Genomic DNA, 21,611 nt, shown 5'->3' on the forward strand with positions numbered 1-21,611 from the left:
TAAGTACTTGGCCATGTTAGCTGTTTTTATTTATTTATTTTTAAAATATTTTATTTATTTTTAGAGAGAGGGGAAGGGAAGGAGAAAGAGAGGGAGAGAAACATCAGTGTGTTTCTCTCACACACCCTCTAGTGGGAGCCCTGCCTGCAGCCCAGGCATGTGCCCTGACTGGGCATCGAACCAGCGACCCTTCGATTCACAGGCCGGCACTCAGTCCACTGAGCCACACTAGTCACGGTACTGTTAGCTGTTTTTAAAAGGCCCCATCCTACATTGATTTCTTGACTGACTTGTGGTTGTTGTTTTGCCTGTATGGGTTTTCATATTTCTTAAAAACGATAGTCCTTTATCAGCATGACTCGGGCTTTAAGTAAAGGAAAACTCGATTCAGCGTGGCTTTCCAGTGAGGACACCTAGTATCCCACCCAGTGATGAGTCTAGAGACAGACGGGGCAGGCCTCTTCTCGGGGCTGCTCCATTCCTTCTCTCTGCTCTGCCAGCCACGATGGGCTTCGTCCTAGAGCTGGTCCCTCCTGGTCACAGGATGACGTGCGAATCCGTAGGGGCAACACTTCCTTCTTTTTCTATCAGCCAACAGAAAAAGAGGAAGGTGGTCCCAAGCATGAAGCTGATCTTCCCCCGTCCTCTGGTTGGGGGCACTGGGCAGCCTGCCCTCTCCCGCATCACGCGTTGCCAGGAGACTGCCGTGGGCCTGCGGACTCCAGCCGGAGCCCCTGAGCTGTCGCTGGCGAGGGACGTGGGATTGCCATGCAATCCTGACCCCTGGAGGTGGGGCAGGACAGAAACACGAGCAGAGCAGACTCCCAGAAAGGCTGGAGGAGGCGTGGCCGTGGCAAAGCCAACCTACAGTGTGTGTGGGGGGTGCGGGCGTGGCTGGGTGCATGCAAAGCCCCACGAGGCCTCGGCAACCAGAGTCATTCTTAGATCCTCTTTATCGCCCTCACAGTGAGTTATGTAAACACGGCTTTTATCTCGAAGGTTAATTACATTATTTGTATATTTCAGAAAATGTTAGCAAGCTGAAGAAACTTGAATATTTGAATTTAGCTTTAAACAACATTGAAAAAATTGAAAATCTGGAAGGTAAGTGTTTTATCTTATTTTGCTAATTAGAATAGAGATTGAGGATTTCATGTAAACAGTATGAGTTAAACAATATATCCTCTCATTTTTGCGGGTTTTCCGATCAACTTTCTCGACGGTGTCCTTTGAGCACAATTATTCTCTTTAAATAGTGGCTTTATTGAGGTATACCTGACACACAAGGACTGGCACACGCTTCACGTACAGGTTTGAGGAGTTCCGACACAGGTACACACTCTTGAAATCGTCACCAGGTCGAAGACTGTAGACACACCCGTCACCTCTGTTTTCTCGGGTCTTCCCTCAGACCTGTTTTAAACATATTTGGGGTGTACCACATCGACCCTCCACGCCTTTCAACCTGCATTCCTTCCCTAAACCTCCTTGTCTTGTTCTACATCCCAGAAGGTTTCCTGTTTTACTCCGGGGGCTTCTAGTTCCTGCTGTTGGTTTCTTCTAAGTGTCTGGGAGCAGTCGGTGTCTGTTCACAGCCACACAGGATTTGGTGGATCCGGTGGCTGGTGTGGGCTGTGCCGTGGTTGGCAGGCTGGGTTTCCGCGTCCAGTCCCTCGCTGGGCCGTGCAGGCTCTGTGCACAGGGCAGGCACGGGGTGGCCGAGCGCAGGGCCACCCCACCCCCATCTGCCAAGAGCTAAGATAGGGAGGATTTTCCTTAGGTTGTGGTAGACTGTAGCCTATTCACCTCCTAGTGTAGAAACTGGTATTTCAGTGGCTGTCAGAGGTTTGCACCCACACAGACATAAATAGTCACCATGCACTTTGAATTTTCATCCTCAAAACCCAGTGTATCGTCACCGCCAGAGCCCCCAAGCGCACGACCGCGCTGGAGTCCAGAGGGTTCCTCGGCGTTAGAAGGGGAGGCCCGGTCCCGCTGGACAGCCCCTTTACCCTGTTCTCACGTGAACAAACGGCATGACAAAAGCTACTCAGGATCCATGGTTTGTGGCAGTAAACTGTCAATCCAAGATGTCGGAGGAACCGTGAAAACTGTCACTCTCCGCTGGTATGCCCACGGCTTGCTATTTTTGAGAGAAGTATCTGAAAGGACGGGGAACATCCTCTTTTCGCTGTGTGTTTTGGTCATCTGCCACTAGAGAGCAGCATTGCCACTATTGTCGTCTTGGGCTGCGGGAACCCGAGTCCATCTCCGTCTGGCCTGTTGCCTGGATGCTTCTCCCTCCCCGAGCTCCACCTCCCGGCTCCAGTGTGGATGCTCTCTGCCTGCAGACGGATGTGGATGGCGGACGGGCATCTCATCTGCTGGCAAATACGCACTTTTTGTTTAATGTTGACGGTGAGAGAGGAGGAAAATGGGTACGCACACTCAGCCCACCTACTTGAGTAAATCTCAATATAATTTTAAACATAAGTTATACATTTTTTTCTGTAGCTGGATGGCAAAAAAAAAAAAATAGCTAGTACCCTTTTATTTTCCCTGTTGTGGAATCACTGGGACAAAATAAAGTACCTTCTCCTTCCCTCCCTCCCCCCCCTCCCCCCCTCCCTCCCCTCCCCCTCCTTCCCTCCCTCCCCCCCCCCTCCTTCCCTCCCCCCTCCCTCCCCCCCCCTCCCCTTCCCTCCCTTCCCTCCCTCCCCTTCCCTCCCTCTTCCTTCCATTCCTCCTCCTCATCACCCTAGCCTAGAAGGAGAGGTGGGGCCCCTGCTAATGTGAGCTCCTTCCCTGGGAAGTCAGTGCTGTTGATTTCAATGACCTTCAGGACCTGCCCCCGTCACTGATCTAAACTGTCATAGTACAGGAGAGAGAGGGTGAGACCCAGTTGCAAGAAGGGGTGCCTCACCCCAAAGAGGAGTCTTTCTCCAGCCTGGCCTGTTCAGCGAGAATTGTTCTTTAGGCTAATGGCAAATGTGGTTTAGTTTCTCACATGCAGGTTGAGTAGAAGAATTGAGAATTCGTCCCTCTGAAAAATACGATGAACATTTGGAGGGTCCTTCGTCTACAGCACTCCAGCAAAATTTAAAAATACATGAATTTTCGAACTTGTTGGAGTCGTTCAAATGTCAGGCTGTTCTTATATGAAAGAAAAGCATGCTTGAAATGGCTCCCAGAATCTGTCAGAGCGAACTAGGAAATACCCGGTCACCTGTATCTCGAGTTAGAGTGCCCCAAATATATCTTTCCCATTTCATAAAACTTTTCTCTCCAATGTAACACAAACATACAGAGAGACATAAACTGAATTATATTTATATACACATGTAGTTTCATTCTTCATGTAGCCGCTGAGTCCACATTTTTATATTTTTATGACTGAATTACCAGATATATTGATGTGTTTTAAGTAATCCGTATTGCTTTGTGCTTAAAGCGTTTTTAATTATGTTTGAAAATTGTGAACAAAACTCTTCGGAACAGCTTGGTACAATTTACTTGGTTTTTATGGATGTATCCAAATGAAATCCTGGATCCAGGGAAAAACATTTAAAAGCCCATGTGATATGTTGTCAGATGGAATGCTGGAAAGTGTACTTGTTGTCTTACAGGCTGAACAGTATTTACAAAAAAAATTGCCCCTATTGTTGCAAGTTTAATAGAAATAACAGTTTTGTTGTCCTTTTTCATAGATGTGATTGTTTTTGAAGATATGAAGTTATGAATTTCCTTCACCTCTAGAATCTAGAACATACAAGAGTGTTTATTTGTTCTTGTACATTTTGGATGTTCCTCTTCTTCATGATTAAGGTTTACTAGAGTAGCACAATGCACAGTTTGAAAAGTCCAAGTGCGCGCTATGCTTTTGTTAGGAAACAGCAGTCTTTTATCTTGCCCTCTGACCCCTAAGTCCTGCCCGTAGAGGTGGCCACTCCCAGCTCCTGCTGTGGCTTCCACACCGTGCGCTCAGATGGGCTTCGCCCACGCTTCCTCCACAGCCCCGCTGTGGGCGCCATCTGCCGCGCTCCTGACGTGGAAGATGTAGACTGTGTTCTCTCACGCCACATCCAGGGTTCTTTGTTCCCCTCTGTCCCCCTGCTGACATTTATGTCACACAACGGGATACCCTAGAGAGATATGGGGTGTGGCCCCAGGTACAGTGACTGGTGTTCTGTGTTAACACTTTGCTGGGGGAGGGATGGCTCTCGTCTTCGCTGGCTCCGGTCTAGCCGCTGGCCTTTCTTCTGCCTCCCACCCCCACCGTCGTCTTCCGCTGCCCTGGCTCTCTCAGGCCCTGCTCTGAATGGCAGGCTGGTCCTGTGCTGGGCCCCACCATTCGTTGGGTGTGACTACTACTGTGTGCACTTGCACACCCCAAGCTGTGTTCCTTGTGGATACATCTGCAGGGATGCCTTTCTCAAGCCTTGAGCTTGAGGATTTTAAAGCGATGATGGTGGTAATGAGGCTTCGTTAGTAGTAAGTAGCTCACATTGGCAAGTTCTGAGGTACCAGTTTCAAGAGGCTTTTCTGCTGGGCAGACCTGGGTCCCGTGCCTAATTCCCCATGTTGCAGCTGCGGGAACCTTGGCAGTCCCTTAGCTCATTGCCTCACAGTCCCGGCTGTCTGCTGCAGTGAAGAAGACGACCCTGCAGCTTCCTGCCTGAAAGCAATGCCCCCCCACACCCTGCTGTTTTGTGGGTCAGGAGTTCAGGAGGAGTTTGGCTGGGAGGTCCCTCCCTGGTCCTGCCATCAGCGTGGGGAGGAAGCTGTCGTGAGAGGCTCCACTTCCAAGATGGCTTCTTTGCGACCTTTGCTACCCCTGTGCTTGGGGCAGGTCCTCGGCTGTGGGACCGGCTCCTCACTCCACTCGGCCTCCGGTGCCTGCAGGGGGCTGTCCCCCGACACGTGCCTTCTTCCCCGTGTGTGCTCCTGCTTCCCTGCTTCCCCTGCCAGGCAGCCTCCCGTGTGGGTTTCACCCTGCCCCCAGCGCCCCCCACCCCCACACGCCCCCCTGCTCGAGCTCCTACTCCTCACTCCTGGTTCTCACCCCCTCTGGATTCCTTCTTTCCCTGCCGGGTCTTGAGCCTGGAGAGTGGGAGAAACAATGGAGAATTCAGTTTCAGACAAGTTCAGTGTGACACGTCTCGCAGGCATATGAAAACAGTACGATATTCCATCGGGAGGTCAGATATTGGGGCTAATGTTTGGGAGCCCCCGGCATCTGGGTTAGTTAAACCGATGAACACGGCTGTTGTCGAGGAGAAGACCGTGTGGAGAGAGAGCCCAGGGTCAGTGATGGAGGTCCTGCGATCCGTGCTGCGTGCACCACCACCGACGGAGCAGGGCAGGGCTGTGTGTGAAGGGGGCAGAGGAGCGGACTGCGTTCCAGAGAAGAAAGTGGGGTTGGTTTCCGAGACAGCCGAGAGGTTCAAGAGAGTCTGGGGCCAGTCCTGCCTCGTGCAGCCGATTGTTCCGGGGACATGATGGGTCGAAGAGGGTGTACCTAAAGGTCCTTGGTTGCCCGTGGAGGAGCAGATGCAGTAGAACGTTGGGGGCGGCGGCCGGAGCAGCGGGGTGAGCGCGGAGTGGGGGCTGAGAGAGAAGCAGCAGTGAGCGTGGATTCAGTGGGCAGTCCTCCTCCTGGGCTCCGCCCGCCACTCCGGCTTCAGCTCTCTGTCTCTGCCCATGAAAATTCCTGTGTCCATCTCTTTCTCCCCTTCCTCCATGTTAGACACAGACACGAGGTGGAACACCGTGGAGTTTCCCACTTCATCCAGGAGACCTGGCTCGGTGACTTGTGCACGGCAGGGACCCGTAACTCCTGGGTGGATGCGTGCACACAGGGTGGGGACCTACATCTGGAAGCACTAGAGTGGAACTAACCTGGTTGCAGGAGACCAGCTTGGGATCTGACTAGACAGGAGGAAAACTTGGAGTTTGGGATGAGGTGGGTCAGGTGCTAGCCTGAAGGAGGGGGAAGGGAGAGAGAGCTGCCCTTCAGTGGAAGTGGTTCCGCTACTCGGACTTCAGAAATGAGAAGAACTTTGCCACAGGTGACATGGCTGCCGAGCCGTGAACCAATCTGAATCGAGTGCGTTTTGGTGAGCTTAATGTTCGATACGAGGAACCAGAGTTCACCCTAAGTTACAAAGCCACAGAGCCGTGGCAGAGCAGCCGTATACGGTCAGAAAGCCCGTGGGAAGGGCGGCGTGCAGAACCAGGCAGAGCTGGGTTGTCAGCTGCAGGTGACTCTGAAGATATCGAAGGCTGGAACACCTGCCACGCCAGCCCCGTGAGCCTGCGCCGGTCACAGCGAGGGGCAGCCTCATGCCCAGCCCAGTGCCCGGAGGCTGCTGTCCAAACCAGGCCAGCTCCTCCGTAGTTCCCTGGAAGGAACTGCAAACTCTCACTCACTTGGTAGCTGGTGTCCTTCTTTGCCTCGGCAGAGTCCAAGGGCCACCTGATGGTCCCAAGGGTGCTCATTGGGCCTTTCCTAACCCTAAACCACGTTTCCCAAAGCTCTGCAGGTGGAAGGCACTTGCTAAGTAAATGCGTTGCTGGGATGATCTCGCATTGCCTTCACAGCAGCCCCCGCCCTGGGCACCAGCGCTGTTCCACTCCTACGGATGGACCAGGAGTGCCGAGGCGCGGAGCTCTCCGGGCCCGCACACCGAGCACGTGACAGGGACGGGGTTTGGTATGCAGTGCCAGCAGTCAGCGGGCTTAAAATACGGAGACCGCCACTTCTGTTCTGTGCTGTTGCCCACGTTATTACCAGCGTGATTTTTCCTTTGTTTTCATTTCCCCCCAACAGGCTGCGAGGGGCTGGTAAAACTTGACCTGACCGTGAACTTCATTGGCGAGCTGAGCAGCGTGAAAAGCTTGCAGCACAACATCCACCTGCGGGAGCTCTTCCTCATGGGGAACCCGTGTGCCGACTTCGAGGGCTACCGGCAGTTCGTGGTGGCAGCTCTGCGCCAATTGAAGGTGGGCTTGTTTCGGTGACGCGGGCATCTTGGAAGAAGTGAAAACTGCCGACCACCGATTTACTCACCGCGTTGTCAGGGAGTGTGCAGCTTCAGAGAGGGAAATGTTCCAGGAAAAAAACACAATCCTTTGACCGATTGAGCCTTTACAGTTGTTTTAATTGCTTTCATAAATCTCTGAAAAAGTAAACTGCATACTTTTCTCCCTCGTTCAGAATATACAGAGCTCAATTTAACTTTTTTTGATAAAGTCAAACAGTTGTTATAAAGACCGTTCGTCACCACCAATAGCTTGAGTTTCTGAGGTGGCCGCAGTTACAAATGCCTTTGGTTTTCCTAGTCTTTCACTCCTCTGTTCTGATAAGTTTTATGATTATTATTTTGTTACTGCTTTCTGTTGACTTGTTCCCTGTGTCAGTTGTTCTCAAACTGTGGTAGCTATTGGGACACTTGGATGGCGTTTGCCGGGCTCCGCCCCCAGACCCCCAATGCAGTGGGTCTGATACGACACCCAAGACTTGCATTTCTGTTTTTTTTAATTAATTTTTTGTTGTTCAATTACAGTTGTCTGCATTTGCCCCTTCCACCTCCCCTCCCCACTCCCGCCCACCCCAGCCAAACCTACCTGGCATTTCCAACAGCTCTCAGGCGATGCCGGCTGGTCCTGCAACCTCATCTGAGAAACAGCACTCTGCCTTCATCTCCCATGCTGTCTCTCCCCTTATCTGATATTTTTGGAATGGGAAAAAGCATATGATTTTCAGAGAAATCGTGCAACTGAGCACATTAAAGAAGTAATGCTAATTTCCATACAATTCCCAGAGTTGCCGACCCGCCTGGGGCCCGTGTCTCCACACGGAGAGAAGGCCCAGGGGTGCTGGCTCTGATAGGCATTGTCTTCAGTCCTCGGAGGACGTCTGTTTTTAGACTGCTGTGTTCCGTGTAGCTGAGGTTTCTGGGTTAATGGGACACATTTCTCCTCACGTAGAATTTCTTTAAGAGAATGAGTGACTCAGGTAATTGAATCCAGAATGTAGGTTTAGAATAAATGAGAAACTGTCTCAAATGGAATCCGGGTTGATCCTCGTTGTACAACGACTTCTGAAGATGAACTGGTGCAGACCAGAGCATCACAGGCATGACTGCAGCCTCGTGCTGTGAGTCCTTTCCCTGGGAAGCTGCAGGGCCACCCCAGTCTACCCGGCCAGCACTGCCAAGCCCTCGTCCGTGCTGCCGTGGTCCCGCTGGAATTCTGTGAGTGCCACAGACAGGCACCTGGGCCCCGGGCCAGGCTGCTCCAGGTGCTTTCGGCACAACCTCCCCGACCCTCCTGGACCCCAGCAGGGAGACGAGCTGCGCACTCGGCGATGGGGAAGGCAGGGCTCAAAGAGCAGTGGCCCTCCTTCAAGCTGACCCACGGGCAGATGGCTCAGGTGGGATTTGAACCATTGTTCACACTGCAGCCCTTCTCACTGCTCTCCTCCAGGTCGATGCACAGACTTAGCAGCAAGACTCGGGAGCAAGTCATCCATCTCACAGAGCCCGCTCCCACTCCGCCATCACCCTGGGCAGCAGCCTCCCCTTGATAAACAGCACCCATAAATGTGCTTACTGGGATTTGAGAGTAGGCTGATAAGCTTTAGAATCTTAGTCGCCACTTACCTCATGAGAAGCTGTGATCGGCTCGAAGGGAATTGTGTTGAGAGAGGTATCACTTTCCCAGGGCTGCCGTAACCCAGTCCCCCAGACTGGGTGACTCAAACACCAGACATCTACTGTCTCCTAGTTCTGGAGGCTGGGAATTCAAGGTCAAGGTGTCAGGATCAAAGGGTTGGTCCCCTTTGAGGGCTGTGGAGGAGAATCGCCCCCTGCCCCTCTCGTGGTGGTGGTGAGCAGTCTTGGACGTTCCTTAGCTTGAAGAATCATCACTTCTGGCTCTGCCCCCATCCTCCCATGGAATTCTCCATGGGCCTCTCTCTGCACCTGGCATTCTGGTTATAGGGACACTAGTCCCATTGGGTTAGTGGCCCACCCTCCTCCACGGTGGCCTCACCTTCAATAACGTGTCTGCAGTGACTATTTCCAGATAAGGTCACAGTCTGAGGTGTTGGGGGTAGGGCTCCAACTGTTTTGAGGGGGAGACACAATTTAACTCGTACCAACGAAGTAGTTATTTAGACAGACACGAGGAAAAGGTGTGAGGAGATCCAGCCCTTTCAAGTACCCTCTTCGAGTGGCCGAGCCGGTCCAGGTAGCTAGTGGACACGGTAACAGGGTGAGTGAACTTGGGCAGCAGGCAGAGCAGGGCGTGACTTTGGTCCCCACCAGCTATGAGCCGCATGCCTCATTTTCCTAATCTGTAATGGAACAGTAGCTCTTCCTTGGAAAGAGTTCCTTGAGGCTTTGGATAAATCTTTGTTTCTTTTCCTCCTTGCCATAGCTTATATGTTCAATGGTTATCAATAAACGTGGACACTCTGCCTCTGTGTTTCAGGAACCGTAGATAAAGACCAAGAAATGCCTGTTACGATGCACAACTTAAAACTTCATCTCTCAGTTCATGAGGCTGTCTACCTTCACGTGTGGTTTTGGCTTGAAGGAAACTCGGCCAGTTTCAAAGACCACCTAACGGAAGTTGTTAAATAAGTTGAGATCCAGTGGGAAGACCCCTGGGACAGGGCTGGCAGATGGGAGGCAGAGTCTCAAATTTGTTATTAGTTCCCAATATGAGCTTTTCTGGTTCCCGTCTGTGTAGTGATGGGGATTCATTTATCATAATCTTTTAGAAATAGGAGGTCTAGATTAAATCAGTGTTTGCTTAACCTGAAGTGGAAGATACACACAATTTTACACACACACACACACACACACACACACGCATTTTTAAAGGTACATCCTTAGATCCTTGTGTCCCAGATACAAGTGAGGAAATAGCACTTTGCTTCCCAATATTTGTCAAAATTCCAATGGAAGAAATTATATATATTCAGAATTTGTCAAACTGTTTAGATCTTAACTCTGGGTTGAATTAGGTTAATTTAAAAAAGCGGTGCTAAGTATTTGGACCGTAATTACTTATCCCCTGGAGGAGTAGCTAGTAGTGAGTCGGATCTTTCCTTGGAGATCCGCCTTTATGAAGCCCGCCGCTCTGCGAACAGTGTGAAGCTTTCTCCAGCTCTCCACGCTGAAGCTCAACTTCAGGAATGTGTTTCAGAAATAACTGTTAAGGGAAAGCTGGACACTAGAATATTTTCTCATGAAAGACAACACAAAGCACGTAACTGATCACACTTTCCTATTTTGCTTCAGCCCCTGGGTGTGCTTTTTCCTTTTGTATTAGTTTCCTATTGCTCGGGTAAAGAGTTACCGCAAACGTGGTGGCTTCAGACAATGCAGACTGACACTCTTGACAGTTGTTGGTGTCGGAAGCCTAAAACGGTGGTGTCGGCAAGGCTGTGTTCCTCAGGAGGCTGCAGGGGGAGTCTGCTTCCCTGGAGGTTTCAGCTTCTGTGCGGTGCCTGTGGTTTTGAGATAGTAGGCCCTTCCTCCTTCAAAGCCAGCAGCGAAGTGCCTTGGGATCTCTCCCTAACTCTGACCCTGACACTTCTGCCTTCTTCTTTCCTTCCCTTGAAGGACTCTCGGGATTACCCTGGGCCCCCGCAGGCAATCTGATTCATCTCCCCATCTCAAAACCCTCAATTTAATCACATCTAAGAAATCCCTTTTGTGGCTTAAAATTAGAACTTGTCTATTCTTGGGAGGAGGGGCGTGTTTTGGCCGATCACACCTTTCTAAATACCTCCCCTCGGTCTGCAGACTGAAGCTGGGTAAACAGAAGGGTGTCCTTAAACTTGTAGCTTTGAAGCTGTAGGTTTTGGGTTGGTGCTTCCTTTGTCTGTTTCAACTTGAAAAATCACTATAAAAATACTGGTGTCAACAGAGACCATAACAATTAATAGTCCACTCACTCGGTGTCTCTCGGAGGAGGTAGGACATGAGGTCATATGTATTAGAGTGCAATTTCATGTGATGTATAGTACAAGGCCCTTTCTTGCAGAGAGCGTTTGGGAAGGGTCATTATTACACTTTGGAGCTACGGTTTGACCTGGGGCATCGAAATCCTTTATATAGTGAGTAATTACAGAATTAATATACTTGCATTTGGAGAGCTGGTCATAGTCATCGGTTTTCACAGAAGACCTACTTATCAGAGACCATTTATAATCTGTGTCGATTGTGTGAAATAAACATTGACTTAGATCAAAGTGTCCGATGTTTCCCATCTCACGATGGTGCATTATTTATTATTTCTAAGTTTAAGTATTCCAGTCAATGTCACCTGGGGGCCAATTCACATTGCAGCTCTTGAATAACTGCTTTGTGTTGGTTGTTTTTTATTCAAGTGGTTGGATGGTAAAGAAATAGAACGTTCTGAAAGGATTCAGGCGTTACAGAACTTTCCAGAAATTGAACAGCAAATCAGAGAGCAGGAGAGAGCGTACTGCCTCAAGCGAGCCAACGACAAGAAAGAGGCTCAGAGGAAGCTTCAAGAGGAGCGTGAACACGAGGAGGGAAGTCGTCCAGACTTTGACAGGTGCTGGGACACAGGCTTGGGGGGGGGTGCCGCGCTGTATGTAAATTATTAGTTTACTTTCGCGTTAATTTCTGTTAAGAGCAGCCGACAGCATTCTCTTCCCCAGGTGTTCACAGTGTCGCATTCCCGATGATGAATGTGAAGAATACATTATTATGTGAATTTGGGGGGGAGGCTGTGAGCATCCCACTGTTTGTGAGAATCCTGTGAGGCTTTCTTCCCTTCGAAAATAGAGCCTTTCCAAACTAACAATTTACATTTGCGTCTAAACTTATCCTCAGACAGAATCTGCCTGAAAGATGCACAGTAGAGATAAATTAACAGGTGTATTAGACTTTGACTTGTAGAGTAGGGATATTTTAGAGAAGTCAGATGCAAATCACATTATTACCAATTGCTTAGTTTTGATTGCATCATAAAATATTCTGTTTTGTGAATTACATAATGAATACATTTTAATGCGATTAATAAGCTTTTAATTGGTCTTTTTTACAAACATGAATTATTCTTGTTCAAGTGAATGGCAACTATAGTCAGTTGAGTTGATTCTATACAGTAAAAGCTTTAAACATTTGATAACAAAATCTCTTAAGCTTGAGAAAATGATTATAAAATTTTCAAATATATGTAAATGTTTAAAAAATTAGGCAGCTATGATTCCACCATCCAGACTTAATAAATGTCAATTGTTTGCATGTTTGCTTTGATCTCTCTCTTTTTAAAATATTTTATTTATTTATTTATTGTTAGCGAGAGGGAGAGAAACATCCATGTGTGGTTGCCTTTTGCACGCCCCCAACTGGAGACCTGGGCCGCAACCCAGATGTGTGCCAGGACTGGGAATCGAACCAGTGACCCTTTGTTTCGCAGGCTGGCGCTCAATCACCAGCCGGAGCTGGAGCCGGAGATCAGCCAGGGCTGATCTCTTTTAAAATAAGAAATAAAATATCACTGATGGAGCAGAAGCCCCCGAGGGTTCCTCCCGCACCCCGTCCCTCTTGTGGTCCGCAGCGGCGTCTGCCACATTCCAGTGTGCCGCTCCCACCCCATCTTATGTTTGTACGAGGTGATTGTGCCTCCTTGCACAGGTGTAGTTTGGTGTGTGTGTGTTTTCGAATGAGTGTCTTTCTACTGATTTGATTTTCATTCAGCGTTATGTTTCTGAGATTTATGCATATGAAGACACGTGAACTAGTTCCTTCATTCTGACTGGGTAATAACACTCCGCTGGGTGAACAAAGCACAGTGCACCCACAGGTGATACGGAAAACACCTAACAGCTAGTGACTCGCTGGCCCTGACCACTCAGAGGGCCCACCGGCTCGGACATTGTGCGTGGCCCTCCCCGGGGCTGGCTGCCCACTGAAGACCAGCCCACGGCCGGCCGGCCTTCTTTGGGTGGCTGTTGGGTTGTTCTCCCTCTTTTGTTTTTCCAGATGATGTTGCACAAGCCCCCTTTGTGCAGGTGTGAAGTCTTCTACAGGGTGTTCAGCAATGATGTTGCCACATCATCAATTAGGAGCATCTTTTCAAGTTTATATGCATTAATTACCAATTGTTTTTGAAAACGTATTAATTTATACACATGTAATCTTTGCCAGTACTAGATAATGTGAGATTTAAAAACATCAGCCAATCAAGGTGGTTATTTGCAGCACTTTATACTTAATTTGAATTTGTGGAATTACGAGTGAGTTGAATATCTCAAATATCTTCTTATATGTTTATTGGCTAGTTAGATTTCTTGTATTTTGGTTCTACTCAGGTCCTCTGCTTATTTTAAATCAGCTGTAAGGTTTTTTTTCCTTATCGACTTACAGTTCTTCTGCATTCTAAATGCACTTTCGTTAGTGGTTATGTGCTTTGTAAATATCTCTTCCCAATATGTGACTTGTTAATTTTAATAAGTGATTCTGCTTAATAGAATTCAAAAATATCCATGTAGCTGAACTTTTTTTGTCCTCTGTGGCCTTGTTTATGAAATTCTTCACGGCCTCAGCGTGTCTATCTAGAATTAGCTTCTGACTGCAGTGTAGGGTCGGGTACCAGTCATTTCCCAGACAGGTAGCTTACCTGTCTGCACCACCTGCTCAGGTGTGGTTCTGACTCCACCGACCTGTGACCACACCCTCACTACGCACCCCTGCTCATGGACTTGTGGGTCCACTCTGGCCCCTCAGACCGTTCCAAGGGAGCCCCTTCACACGGTCTGAATTCCTATCCCTTTATGCTAAACCTTGGTATTTGGTAGGAGATAGTCTCAGTCTTCAAAATTATTTTGGCTCTTCTTAAATTTTTCTCCTTCTTTAGAATTTTAGAATCTGCTATTCAAATTCCCCAAAATCGCCAGTATAATTTTGATAGGAATTGCATTTCATTTATACATTAATTAGGGGAAAGTTGACATCTTCACGACATTGGTTCTTTTCGTGCTGAACTTTTTAGAATGGCTCTCTATTTATTTAGACCTTTTGAGTCCTTCAGTAAACTTTTGTAATTTTCTCAATAAAGATCTCATACCACATTTCATTAGATTTATTTCTAAGTATCTTATAGAATGGGATTTTAAAAATAAACTTGTAATTGGTTCTTGCTGATGTTTAGAAAGACAAATGATTTTTGCATACTGATATTGTGTTAAACTATCCAAATGAACTTTTTAAAAAGATGCAATAGTTTGTCAGGAGATTATCCTGCCTTTTCTAGGTAGAAAAACATTTTTTAAATAAATAGCAACTTAATTTTTTCCAAGCTTTCTACCTCTGCTCTATGTATTTTTAAGATTTTAATTTATTTTTAGAAAGAAGGGAAGGGAGGGAGAGAAACATCAATGTGCGGTTGCCTCTTGTACACCCACAGCCATGGACCTGGCCCACAAGACAGGCATGTGCCCTGACTGGGAATCGAACCGGTGACCCTTTGCTTCACAGGCCTGTGCTCAATCCACTGAGCTACACCAGCCAGGGTCCATCATATATTTTTAACGCATTGCTGCATCCATTTTGCTAGTGTTTTAAATACTATTTAACCTATGTTCACAACTATGTTTATGCTACAATCTCCCCTTTTCATTGTATTTTCCCTGGTGTTTTGCATCAAAGTTATAATAGGCACATACATTGTGTTGGGACCACTTTCTATTCTTGGTTTACAAAAGTTTACAGAGGCTTAAGATGGTTTGTCCTGTACATTTTAGTAGAAGCACCCAGTTGGGTTTCTTACAGGTGCCTACTTGTTCCCCCCTGGGACTGGCCGTCCCTCGGGCGTCAGCCCCTTCAGAACCTCCTCATTCTGGAGGAGACTCACTGTGAGTCTCCAGTAAAGTCAGAGTAGAGGAATCGGGGGCTGCTCTCTTGTCAAGAAGCAAGGCCATGGAGACTTGGGGCCCCTGTCTGCGGCCAGCCTGGAGATCTGGGAGGTGGCAGGTGGCCTGGAGGAGCCGGAGCAGCAGGCTCAGGGAGGAGGCTGTAGGGAAGCACCTGCACAGGTGCAGGAGCTGCACCTGAGCTGTGGAGAAGGGAGGGGACACTGCCGGGAGGGTGGTGGCAGGGAGAGCCCGGGGCGGCTTGTCAGTGGAAGGAGTTCTGGAATTATCACAAAGGACCTGCCAGATCATGTAGTGATCACTCTGGCGGGAACAATGAACTTGGAAGGCTCTTGTACTGTCCTCAGGAACCAACAAACAGGCTCGGGAGAGAAAGCCAGTAAGCGGGTATCGGCTGGAGAAGGGCCGAGGCCCAGGAGTAACCGCATCATTCTCACAAGTGTTTGCCTTCTCTCCCCATCCCGCCTCCCGGCCCAAATTTCGGAAGTCAGGAAGAGGCTGGAGAGGCCCGGCGAGATGGGGCACCTGTCCCTCCCCCCACACCCAGGCCAGGCTTGAGCTGGGTGAGGAGAAGGGTCTGGAGAGGGAGGGGAAGGCTTCGATTGGCATGTGAGTCTGGAGTTTTGTTGAAACTGTAGACCTTTCAATACCTAAAGGTGAGTGTCAGCTGAGATGAGGCTGTGCTCGGGAGTGAGCGTGGGATGCGCTCCCGAGTGGGAAGGGAGGTCCCAGAGAGCAGGTTTGAAGGAGGTGGCTGAGGAGCAGTCTCTTTCATTTGCTAGTGAGCTCGGTCTGTTCCACCAACCAGCCACATGCACTCACATGCGTTTGGCCTTCGGAGACTTCTGCTATTTAGCTGAGATTTCCAAAAGTTTTTTAAGTACAATTATTTTTATGTTTTAAAATTTTTTTGTTTCACTTGAGAAAGGCAAAAGGAAACCAGTTAGTCACTTTCTAGCAAAAAACAAATTATTTTAAGTGAGAATGGAACCAATTACTTCAGTTACATTAGCTAGAATATTGTAGAATATTAGTTCTCCTAAATAGATTGCTTTTTAGACCGTAAAGAATTATAGCTCTATGGCAAAACATTTATTTTCAGTGATTTGCATTATGTAGCATATTAAACTCTCCAGCTGGACTTTATAATAAGTAAAGAATCCAAGCAGACTTTTACTCTGTGTTCTGGTTATACTATTTCAATTTCGTGTCCTAGTATTTTTGGTACATCCCTTCAGAAAGTACTTCATTGGAAGTTCAGCAAAAGGAGCCTTTTGTGCCTCTCATTTCAGTCCCAAAACCACCAAGTTGGACGTTTGAGCACGTGTGTGAGGCGTGTGAGCGCTTACCACTCACCATGCTTGGTGCTGCAGGGTCCCTGTGGGTGTCTTTGGTCGGTGTCACTGAACTGAAGTGAACATTCTAGTGGGAGGCGAGGGGAGAGCGCCTGTCCCCATGTCCTGTGGGGACACGCTCACTTTCGCTCTGCTAGAACACACTAGGGTCCCAAGGCAGGGTCCTTGTCCGTCTCGACTGGGCTTGTGTCTCTGGTGCCTGGCACACAGAAGATGCTCAATAAAAATGTCGAGTCTGTATTGAACAGACATTCAATATCTCATAAAATACCGATCTGATGCCATGTAGAGGTGTCCTTTAATTTGCTGACAGTCCATAAAACATGAATAAAAAAGAAAACATGGTACTTTTACCCCATAAAGCTACAAATTCAAGTTATCCACAAGAAGTAGAGGTCATGCCATGGGGGACCTCACGTGTCCCACTCGGGAGTTTCAGAGCCAGAGAACCTGGAAATCACATGACGTGGTTTCCCTGTTAGAAAGATGCTCTGGGAGGGTAGGGTTGAGGGGTGCAGTTCTGGAGAGGGGGTGATTGCTGAGGCTGAGCAGCCCTGTAGTTTCTCTGCTCTTCGGAGCCTCCTGCAAAATATTATAAAACACAGATTGCTGGGCCTCACCCCAAGTCTACTGAACTAGACTCTCTCGTGGGAACCCGAGAATCTGTGCTTTTTCTAAAGCTCCCCAGTGATTCCTGTGGGCCTGGGTGTGAGCACTTGTATCGGATTTCTGCACCCTCTCTCCTGGTGCCAGATGAGAAGGGCCTGCCCCGAGCTCAGCAGTGGCCCCTCCAGCCCGGTTCGGGTAAGCCCTGGTTCAGACACGTCTGGTCGGGCTAGGAAGGTAACACAAGGTAATAACGGGTGTGATATTTAAGGGGCAGCCCTAAGGATGAAGCTCACACGGCCGCCTTACGTGCTGGGTGTCTTTTGGTCATTTCCTAGCCCCACTTCTGCAGAGAGCAAAGGTCACCTCCCGGCACCAGAAGCGCAAGGTGGGGACCCAAACAAGAAGAAGTTAGATGACAGTGAAGATGACCTGGAATTCTGGAATAAACCCTCTCCGTTCACTCCCGAGTCTAGACTGGAAACTCTCAGGCATATGGAGAAACAACGAAAAGACCAAGAAAAGTTAAGGTATTCCATTTTTTCCTGTTGTCGAGAGTAAGCTAACACTCTTTTGGGGACTATATTTTTATGGTTACACGTCCTTTTGACTCATGATCTGTGTTCAGCCTTTGTTAGCCATTGCCTGTAAGCTTCGCTTTTTTAAGTTCTGTTTTCTGTTGAACTGTATGCACTAACATGTATTAACATCAAATGACCTCCTTCAGAATACCTTGAATCAATGCCACTTTAGGGAGGGTTTTGTTAGTGAGTCTTTGGTTTTGTAACCTCTTTAAATGTGTATCCTCAGAGCAGGGCTGGGTTAGAGACACAAGCAGTCATGGGACCAGGGACAGGGCCACTTTGTGGGGTGAATGAGTTCCTTTTAATTTGCAAAATCAATAATTAGTTTCATTAGATGCTATATTTTCTCCTAATACAACTCTCTTGGACATTTAATGGTATGCTTTCACTTTCAAATTATTTAGATGTAATTTGTTAGCAGCTAGAATGCTTAAGCTATTATTTTCAGAGCAGCTTTTTTAAAGATAGACTCTGCATCATTCCACTTCACGTCGCTGCTTAAGTCTACTGCGTAAAATGTATCACTTACGGGAATACTTAAAATTCATGAGCTCGGGAATGCGATCAATTAGCTCTGAAATATAGTAAGAAACCAGAAGGGTAGCAAAGCAATTAGCAATCTCTGCTGCTTTCGTAACATTTTCTTTATTAATGAGATAGACAGGGACGTGCAAAAATGAGAGTAGGATTTTTGTCAAAAACGCTTGTTTATAAAATTTGGCGGTTTGTGTACCGAGAGGCCAGTCAGTGCTTGGGAAGAGCATCGCATCATGTCTGAGGCTGTGGATCCACGTGGCCACTCTGCTGCTTACTTGGCGTGGCTTTGGCTGGTACTTAACTGCTCCTCCTCTGTTTCCTCGCCCATTAAGCAGGGACTCGCACCCCCGCCTCCCCCTCCCCCTGTACTGTCAAGAGAATCAGATGGGCCAATAAACGTAAAAGTGCTTTGATGGCTCCGAGACTCTTTGAAATGGAAATTCCACAGGTTTATTGAATAAGTACTATATTTCTGATGTATATACATATATACACATACATATATAATACGTTATATATAAATGACATTTTTTTATTGAGCCTGAGAGCTGGAGAGATTTTTCTTTCTCCGACAGCCCAGCGAAAGAACAGCCACTCTGTTCAGGGCGCAGCATTCCACCCACACCCCCGGGTTCCTGAGATGTCCCCGCTTTGTGGACGCGCCTTAATCATCCCGGTTCCTAGAGAATAAAGTAGTTCATGGGAACATCACCTTCTTAGACCGGGGGCCCAGTGTAAGAGGCAGAAAAGTTTGAAGAAATTTATGTCTTAAAATAAAGTTAACTGACATAAAACCAATACTGAAAGAACAATAGAGAAGATAGTCAATAATATTGTAGAAACTACATATGGTGCTAGCTGTGTACTGGAAATATCGGAGGAACTACTTTGTAAAGTATACGGTTGTCTGACCACTATTGTGGACTCTTGAATCCAATTTAAAATAACGTCAAATATAAACCATGGTTGAAAGATAAAATTGAAGAAAGAAAAATAGAAGTCCAAGGCAAAGAATTGCCTACAATTTTGTTATGTAAACAAAGTTGTCCGTCTGATCCTCTGTTCTTCCATCTGATATATGCCTGTTATAGTTTTCGTATATTTTTAGTCATGTTTTAAATGTATAGAACTCACATTGCCCATTTCCCCACGTTACCCGCAAATCCTTTCCTCTTTGCTGCATTTCTTCACCTCCTGTCCTTACACCTTCAACACAGGGAGTGTTACGGCCTCGGGTCAATCCCACCAGAACGTCCTCTGCCCTCTACAATTGTATGAATTATTTCCGCAAATGTGGGATTTGGAGTCTTAGTTTAAAAAACGAAAATGGACTTCTATTTGGTACAATTTGTTCTCACTAAATACATCATTCACACTTTCCTGTTGGTTTTTAGATCGGTAGGTAAAGAGCGAGCACATTTCTAACCACAACACAATAAATACCCCTCCTGGCTGAGTCACTCCTCTGCTGGTGGGCATCTGGGCCCCGCCTGGGCTTGGCCACCGCAGGTGGTGCAGAGGTTGGACCTCCCATTACACGGGCCCTCGTGGACTGGTGTTTTCATTTCTATGGATGCTACGTGGCATTTTAAAAATTGTAATTGCAACTGAAGCAGAGGCTACATACACAAATGGAGAATTGACAGTGATCTGGGTAAGTCATGCATAAAGTAGACTTATTTAAATATTAATGGGTGTTTCATGAAAAGAGCTCCCCCCCTCCCACCCAGTAAATCATCTGGCAAATTGTCTCGGTCTCAGACATAGATATGACCATATAGACATTGACCTCGATAGTCGATTTCCAGCATGGAATGGACTTCCTAACAGTAAATAGTTGACATGTTCTCAAATATCTGATTAATTTTTTCTGAACTAATTATCAAAAAATGTCAATTACTTTTATATTCTCCTTGTTTGTTTTCCCCTCTTGCCTCTGCCCCGTGTTCCCACCTACCCCCAATCTTAAGCGAAAAGAAGAAAGTGAAAGCACCCAGGACTTTGATCACGGAAGACGGGAGAGCCCTGAACGTCAACGAGCCCAAGTACGTAAGGCCCGGGACTCTGCAGGCGCTAACTCTGTGGGGTCAGTCACTGCAATGACAGGTGTGCCTGGGGAGAGTATGTCTGACCTCCTGACCTCCCTCACAAGCTCCATGCCTAGTAAGAATGACATTTGTGCACATCCGAAAGCAAAACGTGCATTATGTTTTCAAGTGCATAATGTCACACTTGGTTTTCTTGGAGCCCAGAAAATGATCTTGACATATAGGAGTCCTTGGTATTTCATGCATGGCCTGGAACTCCGGACCGTCTACAGTTTCATACCTGAGAATTGCCAGTGTGTTATTGCTGTGTGTATCAATTTTTAAAACTCTGCCATGAGCAAGCTGGCTGAGAATATTGACACATCTTCTTTCCTTCGACTTTATACCCTGGAACGCATCCTCAAAGCATCTGAGAGCTCAGGGGAAAAAAGTCAATATAAATATCTCCATGAAGTTAATGAGAAAGGAAAAAATATTCAAATTGGAAATTCTCAAGTATGATAATACATGATCTACCCTCCCTGGCTATCTTAAAATTCAAAACTAGAAAGCCAGCTATCAAGGCCTTTTGTAGCCAAAATACAGACCCCCAAAGCCTATGGTCTAAATCTTGTTCACCTCATTTTATTACTCGAAACCTGTGGACTTTCATCATTGGTTTGCTAGCCATTTCCATGATAGAGGTACCATCCTGAAGGATTGCCAGGCATTATTCATTTCTTCTTTGTGGCAGTCCTGCATGACAGGTTGTGTTTCTTTTTCATAGATCCAAAGCCTGAGCCTGAGAGAGGTGAAATGACTTGCCCAAGGTCACATAGCTGATAGGTGGTGTGTCTGACTTGGTCATGCTAACCCACTTGTAGTGATGTCCACAGTCAAGGTTATAACCTCCCCCTCGCCCCTGGCCCCATGTACCTTCTTTATCCAGCAGGCGTGAATGCGGTACAAGCCATGATGCTGGTCACTGGTGATACAGCAGTGAACATGACAAGTTTCTTCCTTCATGGAGATTAAAAATCAACTCTGACAGGGCTTAGGAGGCCCCCAGAGCTCTCTGGGCCCCTAGTGAGACCACCATTTCTCCCACCACACTGACCACTTTACCTGCACCTAGAACTCATACTGTTAGGAGGATCCTGTGAAGCCCTGATTACCTATCACCTCTACCACCTATGTCTGTCATGCTGTGGTTGTCCCTCCCAACCCTCCTGGGTCATCTGTCATCATCCAGAATCTTATTCCCACATGACTCTGTACACCTGTTAATCGATTTCATTCTCTTTCCTCTCTTAGACCCCCCCCACCCAGCCCCATCCACTGTGCCCTATGGAGCTTATGCATTGTCAACAAGACCTAGACAATTACAATAGCATGTTAAGCAGTTTCTGTGGTTCCTCTCTTGGCCTCCTATAATCTCTTCTACTCAGTTGAGTAAAGAAGGAGGAAGGGAGGGAAGGACACACACCAACTCTCTTTAGGAAAATTCCTGGAAAGTGCCATGTAACACTTTCCTTTATAGAACTAAATCATATGACCTCATCTAGCTGCAAGGGAGGCTGGA

At 47.4% G+C, this 21,611-nt stretch overlaps 1 protein-coding gene across 2 annotated transcripts in view; it reads left to right on the top strand.

The window, feature by feature from the left end:
• The window catches only part of DNAAF11 (dynein axonemal assembly factor 11), a 56,157-nt gene that overhangs the window by 8,745 nt on the left and 25,801 nt on the right, over window positions 1–21,611 (top strand). For both annotated transcript variants that reach the window (XM_037166753.2, XM_053661094.1), the window contains exons 3-7: window positions 1,027–1,104; window positions 6,830–7,002; window positions 11,405–11,595; window positions 17,220–17,411; window positions 19,973–20,047. In XM_037166753.2, the coding sequence (XP_037022648.2) occupies window positions 1,027–1,104; window positions 6,830–7,002; window positions 11,405–11,595; window positions 17,220–17,411; window positions 19,973–20,047 (709 nt within the window). The remainder of the gene's footprint in view (window positions 1–1,026; window positions 1,105–6,829; window positions 7,003–11,404; window positions 11,596–17,219; window positions 17,412–19,972; window positions 20,048–21,611) is intronic.

This window comes from Artibeus jamaicensis, unplaced genomic scaffold (genome assembly GCF_021234435.1).
Source record: "Artibeus jamaicensis isolate MK-2021 breed Jamaican fruit bat unplaced genomic scaffold, CSHL_Jam_final scaffold_916, whole genome shotgun sequence".
Taxonomy (NCBI): Eukaryota; Metazoa; Chordata; class Mammalia; order Chiroptera; family Phyllostomidae; genus Artibeus; species Artibeus jamaicensis.